The sequence below is a fragment of the Crocuta crocuta genome, unplaced genomic scaffold (assembly GCF_008692635.1).
Source record: "Crocuta crocuta isolate KB4526 unplaced genomic scaffold, BGI_CrCroc_1.0 scaffold7, whole genome shotgun sequence".
Lineage (NCBI taxonomy): Eukaryota > Metazoa > Chordata > Mammalia > Carnivora > Hyaenidae > Crocuta > Crocuta crocuta.
The window spans coordinates 7396660-7415920 of NW_027531904.1; the positions used below are offsets into that span (position 1 = coordinate 7396660).

At 46.9% G+C, this 19261-nt stretch overlaps 1 protein-coding gene across 6 annotated transcripts in view; it reads right to left on the reverse strand.

Moving 5' to 3' along the window:
- Window positions 1-243: 243 nt before the first annotated feature.
- ZNF774 (zinc finger protein 774) overlaps window positions 244-19261 on the reverse strand; it is a 37403-nt gene continuing 18385 nt past the window's right edge. The window contains exons 1-6 of one of the 6 annotated variants that reach the window (XM_077774333.1): window positions 7925-8367; window positions 7739-7855; window positions 5957-6307; window positions 5654-5776; window positions 4214-4320; window positions 244-2618 (exon numbers count right to left, since the gene is read on the reverse strand). In XM_077774333.1, coding sequence (XP_077630459.1) covers window positions 1378-2618; window positions 4214-4320; window positions 5654-5757 — 1452 coding nt within the window. In that variant the 5' untranslated portion in view covers window positions 5758-5776; window positions 5957-6307; window positions 7739-7855; window positions 7925-8367 and the 3' untranslated portion in view covers window positions 244-1377. Of the gene's footprint in view, window positions 2619-4213; window positions 4321-5653; window positions 5777-5956; window positions 7285-7738; window positions 8368-19261 lie in introns of those variants that run through there. The other 5 variants (XM_077774331.1, XM_077774335.1, XM_077774332.1 and 2 more) reach the window with 5 other exon arrangements.

Consider the following 19261-nt stretch of genomic DNA (forward strand, 5'->3'; position numbering starts at 1 on the left):
TCTCTGGGACACTAACAAATCTCAGAGCTGGTCTCTTCTACGTTGTCAGGGAGAAGACCCACAGCCAAATTCTGGGTCTGTGTCACCTAGGTGGCCCACAATGAGTTGCTTAGCATTTTTAGGCCTTAGGTTTTCAACAGGTAAAGAAAGAAGTCTGTTATGAGAGAAAATGGGACAGCTGGAGAAATATTAGCCAGAGTTCTTCGGAGGGAACACATTTGCAACAATACTAGAACACCGAACTTTAGAGATATTATTACTTTATAATTTAACAACAAAGTGCTTGTGTGTGTATGTGTGCATTAGATCCTCACAACAACCTTGTGAGGTAGGTAAGGTAGAGGCTGAGAGAAGGTAAAGTCTGGCAAAGTAAATGTCAGGGCCAGGACTCAAACACTTCACCTTCTCAATGAAGTCAGTGTTCTTTCCAACACACTGCCTTCCCTCAATTTACTTCAGTTAAATACAGGAATGTACTAGTGCATCAAATGAATGACTCTAAAAAAAAAAAATCAGGGAGTTGCATTAACTTAAAACTAACGGGCCAATGACCTGGGCGATTCAAAGACAGGAGTTGTTTCCTTCAGCTAAAGGCCAGGAAGGATCCTTGTAATATCTAACATCTCAGCGATTTTGCTTCCAGAGTTTTATAGTCCCCTTCCAGGTCCCTCTGGCTTGTTCACTGCAGGATATTTTCTACGCCTCAGATGACAGCAAACCTCCAGTGGGAGCACCTCATCCATGGCTGTACAAAGAGTTTCTGAAATTCTTTCAGCCTCTAAATCACAGGACCACAAACATCCTCTACAAGAATTCTGCCTTGTCATGGCAATGAGACATCTGGTGACTAATGTCTGCACAGCACTGGATTGGGAGAGTGATTTCTGTTTTATTAAATCTGTGTGTTCACACCCCCAATCCTATAGTGGCAATCTAATTTCTTGCAAGTTCTGGTCTTGTGGGGCTGCACTAACGGATTCCTTATTGAGTCATAAGGCTAATTAAGCGCAACCAACCTCATAGTGAGTGCCTTTTAAGGGCCAGTCATTATACGGTATTAAGGGCTTATAATAAGATCTCAAATATTAATCACTAATAGTGATAATGTGGCCACATTTATCTCACTTCTCTTTTACTTACCAAGCATCAACCGTCAAACTCACATTTCCCTAAGGTCAGTCAAAAACACTGAAGGAATGCCTTTTGTGTTCAGAATCTTATTTGGAGCCTATGGGTTTATCTCCGCCATTTAAGCATGGAAAAAGAGGACAGACCAGGGCCCAACCTGATCCTCTGATGCCCAGGTTCAGGCTTTCTGTACATGGAGCACCTGGAGACCAGAGAAATGAAAATCTGGAAGGGGCAGCAGACCATTTCCTAGATCAGATGGGTGTTTTGATGGCATAAAAGGTGTGCTTTCTGACGGAAGCTCTTGTCACACCTACTACAGTGGAAAGGTTTTTCTCCTGTATGGGTTCTCTGGTGTGTGAGGAAATGCGAACGCTGATTGAAGGTTTTGCCGCACTCGGGACAGCGATAGGGCCTGTCTCCTAAGTGGATTCGTTGATGGGTAATGAAGTGGGAGCTCTGGTTGAAGCTCTTCCCGCACTCGCCACATTTGTAGGGTCTTTCCCCCGTGTGGATCCGTTGGTGCTTTATGAGGGCAGAGCTGTCGGCGAATCCCTTCCCGCAGCTGTCACACTTGAACGGCCTCTCACCTGTGTGCGTCCTCTGGTGCGTCACCAGGTGTGAGCTCTGACTGAAGCTTTTGTGGCAGCGAGGACAGCTGAAAGGCCTTTCCCCTGAGTGAGTACTCATGTGCGCCACAAAGTGAGAGCTGTCCCTGAAGCCCTTCCCGCACTCCGCGCATTTAAAGGGCCGTTCTCCCGTGTGGGTGCGCCGGTGCTTCACCAGGTCTGAGCTCTGGCTAAAACCCTCCCCACAGTCACTGCACCTGTAAGGTCTCACTCCCGTGTGGGTCCTCTGATGGGTGATGAAGTTCGAGCTTCGGCTAAAGCGTTTATGGCATTCGAGACACGTGTAGGGCTTCTCTCCTGTGTGGGTTCTTTGGTGCATCATGAGGTGTGGCTTCCGCCCGAAAGCCTTCCCGCACTCAGGGCACTCATAGGGTCTCTCGCCTGTGTGGGTTCTCTGGTGCTTGATGAGCGTAGAGCTGTCGCTGAATTTTTTCTCACAGCCGCTGCACTGATAAGGTTTCTCTCCTGTGTGCGTTCTGCGGTGGGTGACAAGGTCTGAACTCTGTTTGAAGCCTTTCCCACACTCGATGCATTTATAAGGCCTCTCGCCTGTGTGGGTTCTCAGGTGTCTTATGAGATAGGAGCTCTGGTTAAAGCTTTTCCCGCATTCTGAGCACACAGGCCTCTTTCCTGCATAGCCATCCAGGTGCTCGTTTAAATCTTTCTCTTGTGGAAAGGACCCGGGCTGGCCCTCTCCTGGGCGGGTCCCATGTTCCCCTTCCAACTCAAGGTCCCTCTTCCAGTTTTCTCCCCAACTAGGAGTATGAGAAATATCCTTACTGGCCCTTTCTGAGGATGTTCCACATTGTTCTGCTATTTCTGAAATGTCCCGGTTGAGTTTTGTCACCTGGTTCTCAAAGTCTGAAAAATTAACGAAAGTTAACCAGTGATTGGGAAAAACCTCAGGAAGCAGTAAGGAAGACTGACATTAGTGGTTTTGCAGCAGACTGCACTTAATTTGACTACTCTGATTTTAAACCTTGTGAAAAGTTTTAGTTTTTTATTTTTTAAAAGATTTTATGTTATTTTTATAGTACAGGATAGCACATCCCATCTATTTGATCATATCTATGTTATACAGCCACTTTTACTGCTGTAAAGATTTTATTTTTAAGTAGTCTCTGTACCCAATGTGGGGCTTGAACTCACAACCCCCAGATCAAGAGTCATATGCTCTACTGACTAAGCCAGCAGATGCAATTATTTATCAAGCTTACAAAATTTAAATTCCTAAGCTCTTTTTATTTTAAGATAAGTTAAAAATTTTTTAATGTTTTATTTATTTCTGAGATAGAGAGGGAGAGACAGCATGAGCAGGGGAGGGTCAGAGAGAGAGGGAGATACAGAAACGGAAACAGGCTCCAGGCTCTGAGCTGGCTGTCAGCATAGAGCCCGATGTGGGGCTTGAACCCATGAACCGTGAGATTGTGACCTGAGCTGAAGTTGGACGCTTAACTGACTGAGCCACCCAGGCGCCCATAAGATGATTTTTTTTTAATGCTTATTTTTGAGGGAGAGAGACAGAGTGTGAGCAGGGGAGGGGCAGAGAGAGAGGGAGACACAGAATTCCAAGCAGGCTCCAGGTTCTGAGCTGTCAGCACAGAGCCTGACGTGGGGCTCAGACTCACGAGCTGTGAGATCATGACCGGAGCCTTGAGATCATGACGTGAGCCAAAGTTGGACACTTAACAGATTGAGGTACCCAGGTGCCCCTTAAGATGAATCTTGAAGTAACCTTGATGTCCTTCAAGAGTATTTACCACTTATTGTCCAAATTGAGCAACTCCTTTCAAAGATGTTATGGTATAGACAAAAGTGAAATGCTTATTTAAAATGAAGACTTTAGGGGCACCTGCGTGGCTCAGTGGGTTAAACATGGTTTCGGGCTCAGGTCATGATCTCACAGTTTGTGAGTTTGAGTCCTGCATTGAGCTCTGACAGATCTGTCTCTCTCTCCCTGTCTCCCAAAACAAACAAACAAATAAACAAGCTTAAAAATTTTTTTTAAAAAAGTGAAGACTTTAGGGGTACCTGGCTGGCTCCGTCAATAGAGCCTGTGATTCTTGATCTTGGGGTTGTGAGTTCAAATTCCATGTTGAGCACAGAGTTTACTTAAAAAAATAAAAATAAAATGAAAGGACTTCAGCTCAGGTCATGATCTCGTGGTTCGTGAGTTCAAGCCCAACATCGAGCTCGCTGCTGTCAGCGCAGAGCCTACTTTGGATCTTCTGTCCACCCCTCTCTACCCCTCCCCCACTCACACTCTCTCAAAAATGAACTTTTTTAATTAAAAAAAAAAAGAAAATGAAGATTTTATTTGGTCAGTTACTGGCTGCCAAAGAAGTCAAATTTAAACTTCTAACAGTGAGAATAAAAGTCTACGATAGCATTCCAAATTCTTTATCCAAACAAGGGCTGAAATGCTAGATTTCCTCCCACCAGATAGTACATCTCACCTGTGTGACTTTCCCTTAGGATCCCTCTTGCCTCGAAATTCTGGAGTGGTAGCACCCACGGCTCTTCTTTCTGCTCCAGCTGGGAGATCACACTCGGTCTGGAAATCCTATACAGGAAGGTGAACATAGGATGTTCATCTGAACCAATCATACAAAGCCTGACCAAAAGACAAGCCCTCCTTCTTCCCTAAGCAGAGGAGAACACTCAGGGAGATGCTAATGTGTGTTTGGTCTCATTGAAATAATGAGATGAAATAATAAAACAGATGATCTCCCGAAGAGGCTGAGAAAAAAGCCCCTTTCCTCCCATTAAAAACACACACATACACATGCGCGTGCGTGCACACACACACACACAGACACACAACAGACTTGGGTGACAGAAACTCTAGAGTGAGCACAATAATTCATCTCTGAAGGTACAAGGCTAAACTCACAGAAAGAGATAATTTGATCAGAAACAACACTGCCATGACCTCACCCTTAGAAAGAATCAAGGAAGTTGACCATAGTGCTGGGCTTTAAACATTTCCCAGAAGGGCAACTGTAGATACAACCATGAGAAAAAGACAAACACTTGCAAAAAACAAAAAAAAATGGGCAAAGGTCATAAATAGGCAATTCACACATAGACACATAAATACAAGCAGCCTACAAATATATGAAAAATTTTTAACCTTTACCATTAACCAGAAAAATTATGATATATGACCTGAGCCAAAGTCAGATGCTTAACCGGCTGAGCCACCTAGGTGCCCTGAGTGTATATTACTTTTGAAGTAAAGCAAGGAGAAGGGGTAAGCATAGTATTTTAGAAAGAGCACTGGAGATTTGGGTTCGTTTAAAATTTTTTTAACGTTCTATTTTTTAAGAGAGAGACAAAGAGAGAGAGTGTGAGCAGCGGAGGGGCAGAGAGAGAAAAGGACACAGAGAATCCAAAGCAGGCTCCAGGCTCTGAAATGTCAGCACAGAGCCGGATGCAGGGTTTGAACCCACAAACCGTGAGGTCAAGACCTGAGCTGAAGTCCGACGCTTAACGGACTGAGCCACCCAGGCGGCCCTGCTTGTTTTTTTAAGTGACAGGAAGAAACAGCTCCTCCTTTGCCACAAAGACCTGGGTTGGACTCCTCACCTCTGCCACTTAACTTGGAGTCTCAATGTCCTGAACTAGAAGAGAGGGTTGATGACACTTACGTCAAATGGTTATGGTGAGATATTAATGAGACAATACATCTCAAAGATAATCCGCAAATCATAAAGTGCCATAAAAATGGAAGTCATTTAAAAAAAAAAAGGAAGTTATTCTTTTTCTGCCAGGGAGGTGACAATTCCTCGCACAGAGATCTGTAGCTCTGAGAGACCAGTGTCCCTAAAGACCCTCAGACCTGGGCCCTCTCACATTACCTAAGTCTTAAATCTAAAGGACAGCAGCATCCTTACCGGTGGAGAGCCCATTCTTCTAAGTGGGCTTGGTGGCATCCCGGAAGAGCATTCTCCAAGCAGGGTCCAGGGCACCCATTCTTCCCTGAAGTCCCCAGCCACATCACTGAGAGTCATCAGTTCCTAAAGCAAGAGAACTCAGGATGCACCAGAAGCTCTCTGGGGAGTCTAACCATTGTCTCAAAACCAAAAGACAGCCTCAGTGCCCCCAGTATGCCCAAAGACACCCCCGTCCCACCCCTCCCCTGGACTAGAGTCGTTCTGAGATAAATTCTGTCAACCACAGAGGGTTGCTTTTCTTACCCTGTTTTTACATTAGCCTTTCCTCGGCCAACATTCACATCACAAAGTCAAGCCCAGAGCTCCCAAACACGTCTACAAGAAACATTAACCTTTTGAGGAACACATTGTCTATGATGGACAAGATAAACAAAGAAGAGAGTGTACAGTGTGTGTGTGGGGGGGGGGGCGGCGGTTGGGAGACTTGATTTTGCAAAAAGCTCTCCGGCTACATCTTCCTGGGCAAGCGAGGAAATTGTGGACTTGCTTATACTCACATCAGTTATGAGAACAGCTGACTTTTCCCGGTTTGTCGATTTGGTGTCAACCTCAAGGAACGGATTATGCAGAACCTGAGAAGTTCTGGGTACCATTCTATTTCAAGGGTTAATGAAAGCAGAAGGGAGATTTATTTATTTATTTATTTATTTTAATGTTTATTTCTTTTTGAGATAGAGAGAGACAGAGCATGAGCGGGATAGGGGCAGAGAGAGAGAGGGAGACACAGAATCTGAAACAGGCTCCAGGCTCTGAGCTGTCAGCACAGAGCCCGATGCGGGGCTTGAACCCACAAAGCGTGAGATCATGACCTGAACTGAAGTCAGAAGCTTAATCGACTAAGCCACCCACGTGCCCCAGAAAGGATTTTTTTTTTTTAAACATGGATAAGCTGTGAAATTTAATGAAGACAAGCACAAAGCAAAACCCCAAGGGGCTTGAAAACTACCATTACCACATTGGTAAAATGGACAGCAGTATCAAGAAATGATTATTTGGGAGGAGATGGTCAGCTTACTGGACGGATCAGTCATTTACTCAGTAACGTGTTGTAAAAGGGAGTAGGAGTCTCAAAGAAATAGAATGTTTTTTGTGGGTTTTTTTTTTTTTTTTTGAGTGAGGGAGGGGTGGCTTAAAGAGTTTCCAATAGAAAAAACACAAGTCAGCCAGCTGAATCTGCTACAAAAAATTCCGAGAGGAGGATGGACCAGCCTGGAGTGATCAAGCTTTCTTCTTTCTTGTCTTTTGTGACACCAGTCGAAGCACCTGGGTACCGTAGGCTACACTCGCACTTTTCTGGAAACATCTATGCATTTACACACATTGCTATCGGTCATCCATAAAGTACTGGGTTTTTAAAGACCTGAAAACCGTAGGGATACCTTTCATCCCTCTGCATTAAAACCTTAACAAGCGAAAAAATGTCATCAGGAGGGAAAACACCATAAAGTTTTGAGTATACATTTTATTTCTGCATCCGTTAGGAGACACAACTGCAGGGCCCACACTTGCAGGGGACGGCGGGACTGAAGGAGGGAGAGTTCACGGCCACGGTCACGGAAACCGTGTTTCCCACCGCGTCTCCCGCNGCTCCTCGCCCCCCACCCCAGGCGACCCCGCAGGCCCTGGAGCGCCCAGGTGCTGTGACTCAGGGCCATCGTGAGCGGTTTGTCCGCTGGGTTTATTAATAGGGACATGACCGCACGGGTGGGGCGGACACTCGTCCCCCACCCCCCTCGCGGTGCCGCAGGCCCTAATCAGGGCGCCGCGGTCACAGGGTCACGAGGCTAAGCTGAAGCCCGGGGACCACCGCCGAGGAGCAGGGAAATGGGTCGGGAGGATGGGGTGTCCCGACGACGGCACCGAAAGCCACAGCCGCCTCTCCCCACGCCTCAGCGAAACCCGCGGGCTCCGAAAGGCGAGCGCGGGGACCTGCCAGGGGCCACAGCGCGGCGGCGGGCGAGTCCCCTCCACGCCCCTCAGCAGCCCCCGGGCTACTGCCGCCGTCTCCTTCCCCGCGTCACTCACCGGCCCGGCCCGGCCGGGGATGGAGCAGGAAGTGAGAGGCCTCCACCGCCGAGCCGCACCCGGCCCACAAAGCCCCAGGCGGTCCCTCCTCGAACCCGACCGGCATTCGTGACAAGGCTGTGGGGACACAGGTGGGACTCTGGGCTCGACCTCCGCAACCGGAAAACACCGCCCCCGTTTCATTACCATTGGCTACTCAGTGTCGGCGACCAGAAGCCCTGTCCGTTCATAGGTTGGCGGAGCTTTCGATCACCGCGCGGCCTTCTGGGAAATGTAGTTCCGAACAAGACCGCCTCAAAGGACTCGGATTCCCGGGATGCCCAGGTCCCAGCGGTGGCAATCGCTAAATCCAGTTCTCCCTACCGCAGGAACTGCTTCTCCCGAGTTGGGGGGGTGGGAGTGGGGGTCCGGAGACTGTACACCCGGAGAGGGGTCTGCAGATGCGAACCACCCGGCCTCCCTTGAGCGCCGCGGAGCAGCCTTGTACCAACGGCGGCGTCTCCCGCGCTCCGGCACCTCGCCCTTGCCGAACGCGGGGCAGCTCATCACCGTGGCCTTGTGGATCCTCCTAGGCCGGGTCCCCCATCCTGGGAGGTGGGGAGGCGGAGGTGTCTGCCACCAGCCGATTCCAGGGCAACTCAGGCTGTGCAGTAAGAAACCCCAAGCAGAAGCCTTTAGCGGAAAACAGACGTTCTGACCCCTCCCATCAGCATCACAAGCCCCTCTCCATTGGTTACCTCGCCTGTCAATGGCCAGAGGAGGCTGGCCTGGGTGTCTTATCGCCTAGGAAACGTGGACTGGCTTCCAAAGCCTGGAGGCTCCCGGGCCTCCTGTGAGAACCAGTGTTCCCTCGGGGCAAGCCCCTACCAAAAACATAACAGAAGCCTTTCTTTCTTTACCGTGAAGAAAATGCACCTGTCCGCCTATTTGTGGATTCATTCGGTGCAATTAAACACACACACACACACACACATCCCAGAACATTTTGGGGCACCTGGGTGGTTCCAGTAGGGTTAAGCATCTGACTTCGGCTCAGGTCATGATCTTACGGTCAGTGAGTTCGAGCCCCGTATTGGGCTCTACGTCGACAGCTCAGAGCCTGGAGCCTGCTTCGGATTCTGTGTGTCCCTCTCTCTGCCCCTCCTCGACTCATGCTCTGGTCGGTCTCTCTCAAAAATAAATAATAAACATTAAAAAAATAATTTTAAAAAAGAACATTTTGTGGTGGACTGTAAAATGCTTAGAATTACCAGCTCAAGGGCTAATGTGAAAGACTCCTTCAGTGCTAGTTCAATCATTCCTTTAACGTGTACGGTGCACCTTCCAACAAATATTCACTAGGAATGTTCTACATTCCAGATTGTTCTGAGCACTGTGGTTACCCATAGGAATCACATGTGACCATTGCTTTCCTGAAGCTCACAGGCCAACAGAGGAGAGAAACCATAGAAGATACACTGAAATGCCAAATAATATTTTCCTTTTTTTTTTTCCATATAGCTACTGCATCTCAATTGTTCTGCTATATAATTGTAGTCATCTGGAAGATAACCACAATAGCATTTCGGGGAATTCTGTCCACTGTAAACAAATGTCTGGTTTTGCTCAGCAGATATATTTTAGTTAAATGGAAATGGGAGGAACTGAAATCTCATGGGAACCCAGAAACAGCAAGAAACACCCTGGAAACCTACGGAGTGCCAGGCCTCCTATAACCGGAACGTGTTTCAGGACCTGGATAATCAGAGGTATTGCCAGGCCCCTCAGGAGTCTTTCTGGTATTCTGCCATCAGGAAGTTTCCATGGCTCTTTAATCAATCATCAGGAGGTATGGAAGGCAGCTAAGAGTCACTGCATCTGGCTGATGGCTTTCCCTTGCCTCCCTCTCTGGCCTCATTCCTCCTGCCCCAGCCTTGCTCTCTCAGCATTTTATACATCTTTAAAAAATTTTTTTTAACATTTATTTATTTTTGAGAGAGACAGACAGAATGCGAGCAAGGGAGGGGCAGAGAGAGAGAGAGAGAGATGGAGACTCAGAATCCAAAGCAAGCTCTAGGCTCTGAGTTGTTGGCACAGAGCCGGATGCGGGGTTTGAACTCATAGACCACGAGATTATGACCCGAGGCACAGTCAGAGGGTTAACTGACTGAGCCACCCAGGCACCCCATCATTTTATTTATCATTATCAGATGTCTGGGGAGAAGGGAGGAGCAGCTTGGTCTCATGAGAAAAGCAGCCAGTAGAGAAATGAGGCCATGTACCCCAAGTGGCTACGTACAGAAGACCCGTGACCTATTAGGAGTTGGGTGCTCTACAGGTGTGGCAGAGAGGGGATGGAGGAGGGGAAGGAAGCTGAGAAGACATCATGGAGGATGAAAAGGGTTTTACTTTTTTATTTTTTAGGATCTTTATGAAAAGTGAGTTTTAGCAGGTGCTATAACTCCCTCTAAGAGAGGGAGTATATTATCTATTGGTGCATAACAAATTGTCTCTCAAACTTTGTGGGTTACAACAGCATTTATTATGGTTTCTATGGCTCAGGAATCCAAGCAGTTTGGCTGGGTGTCTCTAATCGAGTCTCTCATGAGGCTGCATCCCGGTGCTGGCTGGGGCTGCAGATAATCTGAAGGCCTGACTGGGGCCGGACGATCCAAGCTCACACATACACAGGCTGCCTCCCCACACATAGGCCTCTCCTCGCAACATGGCAGCCAGTTTCCCCAGAATGAGCAATCTGAGAAAAAGAAGCAGAAGCTCACCTATTCTTGGAAGTGATACACCATCCCTTCTGCCATATGCTTTTGATCATGGAGACCAACTCTGGTACGGTGTGGGACAAGGACATGAACACTAGAAAGCATGCATCAGTGGGCCACCTCGGAGACCAGCTACCACAGGACTAAAGTAGACTTGAGGACATTTTACTTGTGACATACTCTGTCAAACTCCTGTGACACCTCTTTAAGAAAACTTGTGGTAGAGATCTATACGTATGGGGAAGCAGGAATGAACAGTCACAATGTACACAGTATGACCCAGATGTACTAAATAATGTTTTTTTTTAATTTTAGAGAGAGTATGTGTGTATTTTAGAGCAGGGGAGAGGGGAGAGAGAGAGAGAATCCCAAGCAGGTTCCCAAGGCGGGACTCCATCCCACAACCCAGGGATCATGACCTGAGCCAAAATCAAGAGTTGGACACTCAACTGACTGAGCCACCCAGGCGCCCTTGTACAATTTTTTTTTTTTTTTTAAAGTCTCCATGATTGAACTAAGGTTCCTCAGGAGATTCTCATTACTGGGCAGTTCTTCAGCTTACTGGTTAAAAATAACATTCTCTTTGGGGTTTAAAATAGTCAAATTGGGGTAAATTGTGGTCAGTTTAAAGTTCAAACTCCTTATGAAAGCTGTCTCTCTCCCCCAATGGTCTCCTCTCCACTTACTCATTCCCAAGATGTTATCGGGGGCTAGGGGGTGCTGGGGGGACCCCAGTTCTCCAGCTGACCTCCGCTGACTCCTGCTCGCTCCACGTGCAGCTCACCCCACCAGATCTCTACTGGCCTCTCGACGCATTTCATCGCCACTGACTCGTCCAAGCCCGGGGGCCTGTTCTCTGTGGTGCCTGCTTAGGCTGCTGCCCTGAAGTCTTGGCAATGGGTCTTCAGCCCCACAGTGGCCCTTTGGGAGGCTTCCTGGCTCTCAGTTTCAGCCTCTCCCATTACCCTCACTGGGAGCACCTGGAGATTCCTGACACCCTCCATGCTACACAGCATAAGCCTTGGGGTGCTATTCTGACCCTCATTCTGCCCGATTCATCTACGGCTGCCATTTCCACCCTACCGTGACTGTGTCATGTTGACTCAGGGATGCTCTATGGGTCTGTTTCCTCTGATAGTTCAAAAAAAGAAACAAGCTGCAATTTCTTTCAGTTTTTTTTAATAGCTAGGTTTTCTTCATTAAAAGAAATTGTTAGTGTTTATTTTTGAGAAAGTGGGGGAGGGGCAGAGAGAGAGGGGGACAAAGGATCCAAAGCAGGCTCCAGGTTGACAGCTGAGAGCCCGATGCTGGGCTCGAACTCATGAATTGTGAGATCATCACCTGAGCTGAAGTCGGATGCTCAACCAACTGAGCCACCCAGGTGCTCCGTTTCCCTTTCAGTTTCCCTTTCAACCTCTTTGGGGTTCTTATCATCACTTTCTCACTTCTCTTCCCACTGGTGATAAACTTCCTGGCCTCCTTTTAATGGTGGGAGGCTGCATGGAAGCCCCTCTCTAAGGAACTGTGCTTGCTGTAAGAGGAACCTGACTACTGTGGTTTGGCCTAATCAGGGGCTATTTTTCTCAGGTATCAAGAAGCCTGGAAAGTAGCGCTGGGAGGCCATCAAGGACTCAGATGACCTCTGTCTCTCTGCTCTGCCAACCTTACTGTGAGGTTTTTGTCTTGGTCACTTCTAGTCATCATGTCCGGGTTCTGGAATAGGATGTCGTTCCACCATTAAATGCTATCACCACTGAAATCATGTAGGACATGGAATAATGAAAGATGTAAAAAAAAAAAAAGTGGCAAAACAGGTGCATCAAGTATGATCCCACTTGTATGTGGTGAATATTTGTCATTTGTCTACTAGCTCACTGGTACTGAGTACTACGAGAAAGAGCACCCGATCTTGAGGAAACAGCACTCATGGTTCAGATGCGAGCTGGCATCTTCTTACATGACCCTCCCTCTGTCACGGTTTGATTTAGAAGTGGGTACTTGAGGGACACCTGGATGGCTCAGTTGGTTAAGTGTCTGACTCTTGATTTTGGCTCATGAGCTCGTGGTCTGTGGGACCGAGTGCCATGCTGGGCTCTGTGCTGACATCACAGAGCCTGTTTGGGATCCTCTCTCTCCCTGTCTCTCTCTGTCTCTCCCCTGCTTGCACTCTCTCCCTCTCTCTCTCTCAAAACAAATAAATAAACGTTACACAATATATATGAACCAAAAGAAGTGGCTACTTGACTCAGGTGGCCAGTCACAGCCCTGTGCCACCTTGTGATGACAATTTGTCAGTGAGTATGCTGGTATCTCGAGCAGAGCCTGTCAGGGACCTTCCCTGGCACCTCTTAATCTGGAACCAAAGGAAAAAGACCTCTTCCTCCCCGCCTCCCTGAAGATGGCGGGACGGGAGGCAATGGGAATGGGCCGCCATGTATCCCAGCGGCTGACCTGCAGTCTAAGTGCATGAACGGACCGCAGTGAGCTGGACGCACAGAGCAAAGTCCTGAGAGCCTTCGAGTCTTCGGTCACAGAGGCCAGAAATAACCCTGACTTTTCCTTAAGTTTGTTTTGTGAGTCAATAAACATTCCTTTCTTGCCTAAGCTAATTTGAATGGTAAAGTTCAGGCACTCGAAACAAAAATTCCCCAATAATCGAAATTTTAAAATTCCCCAATAATGCACCATTTCCGTTTTAAAAAATCCATGCACGTGTATACACACATATATGTATATACAGCTATAAGAATAGCTTTTGTTCATCTGTATTTAAAATTTTTCTCAATGACCCAATTCAGTTTTTAAGGCCATGTTGTATAATTACCCATTTAAATGTACTCTTTGTAAAGGGTTCAGATAATTCACCTAAAAGAGAATACAATTAGAAACAAAATGTGCAAAAACAACAGTAACAAAATGTGTGGCTTTCATCCTTGCTGATAATAACAAATGAGGAAAATTATTTGAAACCCTTTTAAACTGAACCACTTCCAGGATAATGAACCAATTCAACTTCTTCTTGGTAGAGATTCAAAACAAAGTATCTATACCTAATGTGATAAAAAGGATCAGGCTGGGATTATCACCATCATATCATATCAAGTATGATAACGAGGTCGCTCTCTTAAACTCCCTCTTTACAGAAGATATACTGTATCTTTACAGAAGATATACCGTACCTTCTGTGAAGATGTGTAATTTGGAGGAGGGCCTGAGATTTCCAGGAAGCTTCCCCACAACCTCCTTCCAGGATCTGGGAACCAACTTTGTTTCCTGTCTTTGGTAACCTGACATCACTTATAAAAGACTTTTCTGTGTACTGTGAATTGTATGACGAAACCTTTGTGACCCTCACAGGTTAATTTTTGCAAGACAAATTTTGTTTGAAAATGCATGTTGAAATCACATATTCCATCACCACGGGGAGTTTCTTACTTCCTCTAACAAAAAACCTTTTATTTATTTTTATGATCATGTAAGTAATATGCATTCATTTTTTTAAATTAGAAAGATAGAGAACTAGAGAAACCCTACCATCCACTAAAAAAAAAGTTAATATTTTGCTACATATCTTTTCTGTGTGTGTGTGTGTGTGTGTGTACTAGAAAATTATGGTTGACCAGAAGCTACAGTTCGGATATCTCTAGGGAGAAGAGGAGAATCCTTCCCTTCTTTCCTTATTCCATTTGATGTTCTTATATGTGCTGGCATCCGAGGTCCTTTGCTTTTTTGTTTCAAGAAGGAGAGTGGAGATTTTGGGGAAAGAGGTACTTGGTGAGAAGAAGAGATGAAGACAATGTGGGAGACAGTTTGATGTCTGGTGTGTTTCTTTGGCCACTTATGAAAGACTGAGAAACATGGGGAGCTATGCTCAACAGAGGCTGGCTGGGACCTTGGGCGCTGGCCATGATCTCCGAGGCGCAGGGATGCCTTGAACCTAGAACTGGAGAGGGCCCCCCTCCTAACCCGTGGGGTGGCCCTGCTGGTGGCCAGCACTCTGCCACACAGTCAGCAGAAGAAGGGAAGGGTGTGGGACGGCCGAGTTTCACAACCAGAGTAGTGTCACATCTGGAGATGCCCCTAAGGAAAGGGAAGAATTTTCCGAGTGAGGGTGAAGATCTTGCAGTCAGGGGGATGAAAAGCAGAGCAGCGCTTCTCAAATCTTAACAGCTGCGTGAATCGCCTGGGGAAAGGCTTGTGGGTTTGTTTGTTTGTTTACTTTTATTTTTATTATTTAAAAAAAATTTTTTTTAATGTTTTATTTATTTCTAGGAGAGAGAGAGAGAGAGNTACACTTTTATGACATTAACACAGCACTATATTTACTAGGAACCTTTTACTTTACATGACTTCCATAGATGATCCCAAATAAAGCCACAAGATTTTCATGTTGTATTACTTGGGGAACAATGAATATTAGAGGGCATTTCTTTCTACTATAATTATTCAAAATATTTTTAATGTTTATTTTTGAAAGAGAGAATGGCAGAGCGCAAGCAGGGGAGAGGCAGACAGAGAGGGAGACACAGAACCTGAAGCAGGCTTCAGTCTCTGAGCTGTCAGCACAGAGCCTGACATGGGGCTCGAACTCACAGACCATGAGATCATGACCTGAGCTCGTCGGATGCTTAACCCACTGAGCCCCCCAGGTACCCCTGGCTTGTTTCATTTAACATAATATTTTCGGGGCTTATCTATGTCATACCACGTATCAGTATTTTCATTACTTTTTATGACTGAATAATATTCCATTGTGTGGACAGGCCTTATTTGTCTATCCACTCATCAGCTGATGTGGGAGCCTGTATATTAAATATGTATTCTGATTCAGCAGGCAGGGCTAGGATGGGGTCTGAGGTTCGGCCTTTCTAGCAAGTTCCCAGGTTGTTGTCCAATATTGCTAGTTCAAGCACCTCGCTTTGAATGTAAAGGATTTAGGGGCACCTGGGTGGCAGAGTCGCTTGAGTGTCCAACTTCGGCTCAGGTCCTGAGCTCACAGTTTGTGAGCTCCAGCCCTGCATCAGGCTTGCTGCTGTCGGCGTGGAGCCCGCGTTGGATCTTCTGTCCCCCCCTCTCCCCGCCCTTCCCCCACTTGTGCTCTCTTTTAAAAAATAAAAAATGAATGTAAAAAAAAAAAGGAATATAAAGGATTTAGACTCTAAACACCACATTTTAGAGCATCGCAATTTAGATAATTAATACAACTAAAAGCCTGAAGCACACTGGTTAAACACACACATACACAGTTGTGTTTTTTTTTTTTAAAGGAGCAGAATCCTGCCATTATTATGCTTTTGTCAAGGTGAACGAGGCATTAATCTTCAGCATGGAGTTCTGCCTTCAGTAAGGCCTTTACTCACCAGGAACACACGGAAGAACTTTTGTTGCACAGCCTGGACTTGACTTTGACAAATAGTATCAAGCACTGAAATCTGTAAGCACAAATGGTCACATTAATTACAGTGAATGTTTATTATGAACAACTGAGATCCGAGGCCCCTGATTTATGAATTTGTTCATTGCTCTTCTTCCTTTTATGGGTTGTTCCTAAGGAGATGGGAGTGTTTCTTTTGTGAGAATGTTTCTGAGCTCAGAATATCAAGAGAAGTGCTGATACACATCAGCCCAAATAAGTTACCGAATTTCATCTAAAATGTCACTATGTACCGCTAAGGAAGGGAACAAAACTGCCGATGAAACTCTGACATGATGTCGACTGTAAGGTGCATCCTGACTTCCACTGATGCCACTACAAGGCAATAAGATGTGCGTTTCAGGATCAGTGACACACGGCAACGTCCCATGTGCCCCAGGCTCACTTTATGTGCCACTGAAATCCTGTACTGGCCTTGCTTTCCAGCCAGAGCACGAGGAGTGGGCTCCAAGTCACCCACAGTGCCCAGCCTCACACCGGCATCCACGCCTCCACCCTCTGCCAAGCGGGTTCCCTGCTGCTGCGGATGGAAGAGACCTCGTGGGGCCCGTCCAAGTCCGCCAATGTAGGGCGATTCACCCTGCAGGCTCATGCTGGCCACAGAGGCTATTTTGGGTTCCAGCATTTGCTATAACTGCTGGAAGAGGAAGGCTGCTCCATTCATAAGAGAGAAGAGGCTGATATCCTGAAGGGGCAAATGCTGACGAATGAGAGACTTTCACAGTCTAGAGATGACGTTATCCCCAGCTTCGTGCCCTTCCCACACACCACTCCCCCCCGCCCCCCCGCAGNTATCTGGCTTCTCAAAGACGTCCTGTGTGACACAGGAAGTAACTGTGTTTGCAAAAGCTGTGGCCAGCACAGGGATGCACGTTCTCACATCTGCTCTTCCTCTTCACTTGCTTCCCTCCCCTTTCCCCATCCCTCCTGCTTCCCTGGGAATAGATGCTCCCATAAAGTCTGGTATAGAAACCTCGCCTCAGATTCTGTTTCCTAAGGAACCCGGGCTAAGATGTCATCTCCACCGACGCACTTTGTGAGAATGAAGTCACGTGGGGATGTGGATGGGGAACGAAGGGGCGGTGTGAAAAGAGAGAAGTAACAGAGATGTTCTAGAATATCCCGAGTTATCAGTACGAGGGCTTAACTGATTTCTTACCCACCAAACACACCAGACATAGATCTCCATGATCAGGTGAATAGCTACCATCTGCCTTTAGAAGGGAGGGTGGAGGGGCGCCTGGGTGGGTCAGTCGGTTAAGCGTCTGACTTCAGCTCAGGTCGTGATCTCACGGCTTGTGAGTTCAAGCTCTGTGTCAGGCTCTGTGCTGACAGCTTGGAGCCTGGAGCCTGCTTCGGATTCTGTGTCTACCTGTGTCTCTGCCCCTCCCCCATTCATGCTTTGTCTCTCTCTTAAAAAATAAATATAGATGGGAAGAGTGGATTCAATATCTGACTTCTTAGATACTGATACTAATGGTAACAACAGCTCCTTCAACCCAGCATTTCCACTTCTAGGAATTAATCCTACAGACACAGTTCCGTATGTGCACAGAGTGCACAAAGTGTACAAAGATGTGTATAAAGGTAATATCATACTGCTGGTTACAAGGCCTATAGTAACCAAACACTGGAAGCATCCATAATGTCAGACAATATGAGACAGGCTAAATGAATTAGGACATACCCAGGCTGTGAAATACTATGTAGCCATTAAAAATAATGAGGAAAATCTAAATGTTCTGATGTGGACTGCCTTCTAAGATGCAGTATTACATGAGGGAAAAAAGCCACAACAAAGTAATATATGAAGTCTACCAACATTGGAATTAAAAAGATCCATATACAAAGGCACCTGGGTGGCTCAGGATTAAGAGTCCGACTCTTGATTTCAGCTCAGGTCATGACCTCACATTTCGTGGGATTGAGCCTTGCATCAGGCTCTGAGCTGACAGCACAGAGTCTGCTTGGGATTTTCTCTCTCCCTCTCTCCGCCCCTTAAAATAAATAAACAAATGTAAAAATATATATATTCTGTAAACACATTTCTATCATTCATAGATTTCCTCTATGAATACACAAGAAACTGCTAAAGATTGGTTACTTCTGAAGAAGGCAACGATTCCTGTGGCCTGAGGGACAGAGGGGGAAGTGAGACTTATTTATTTACTTCCATTTTTAACAGTGTGTTCAACCGCCTAAACTTTAAAAAAAAATTTTTTTTGTAATGTTTATTTTTGAGAGAGAGAGAGAGAGAGTGTGTGCACATGAGCAGGGGAGGGGCAGAGAGAGAGGGAGACAGAATCCGAAGCAGGCTCCAGGCTCTGAACTGTCAGCACAGAGCCCGATGAGGGCTTGAACTCACAAACCGTGAGATTGTGACCTGAGCGGAAGTCGGACGCTTAACCGACTGAGCCTCCCAGGCGCCTGTGCCTAAACCTTTTTTGAGCACTCGCCAGGTGTTTCTCTTATTCTGCAAGGTGGCAACTGTTAGCATCCTCATTTTGCAAAGAGGAAACCAAGGTAGAGGAGGTGGAATGACTTGCCCAGGGTCACACACAGCTATGGGAGCCGAGACAGGACTCAACACTGGATCTAATCCCAAAATCTGGGGGGACCAACTCATCCCGATTCGCCTGGGACTTTCCTGGTTTTAGCAGTAAATGTCCCTCATCCCGAGAAATGCTTACAAAGTGTCCTGGTTTTCAGACGGAAAGCCCGCAGCCTGGAAGCTCCCACAGGCTGGGACAAGGCAGGATGGCCGGTCACCCTAAGGAAATCCCAGATCTTGGCCACTTTTCTCTGCTACCTTCCTGAGGAACTCACATAGTCTATCCGATCCAGCATGGACAAGTACCTATAAACCAGGAATTTGTAGTTGCCCTGGGACACCTTCTGAGGTCTCTCCATGCTGGAGTGGGTCCCTGGAGCCAGTATGCACCGCCGGTCTCCACTCTTCCCTGCACAGATGGTTGCAGTGTGAGAGGAGTTTTGATCCAGGTCAAAAACCCAGTGGTCGCAGATTCTCTCTCCTAGGAGTGTAGCCCTGACACTCTGGAGACTCCCTACTTGAGGCTGCAGGCCCCATGAGGGCTCGGTAACCCTGGGCTGAGGTGCCCCTGGGGACCCGTGCAGCGAGCTGAGGAGGCTGGCTTGCCAAGCAGAAGAATGAATCCAATGTCAGACAGCAGATGCGGGAGGTCAAGGGTGCGGGCTCCGGGGTGGGACCACATGGCTTCTCGATTTTGGTCACAGTCCCCTGTGGGCTTGGTTTCATGGCTGCTCCTGGACATTACCAGGTGCTCTGTACCTTCCTGCCAGATCTCCCTTTGG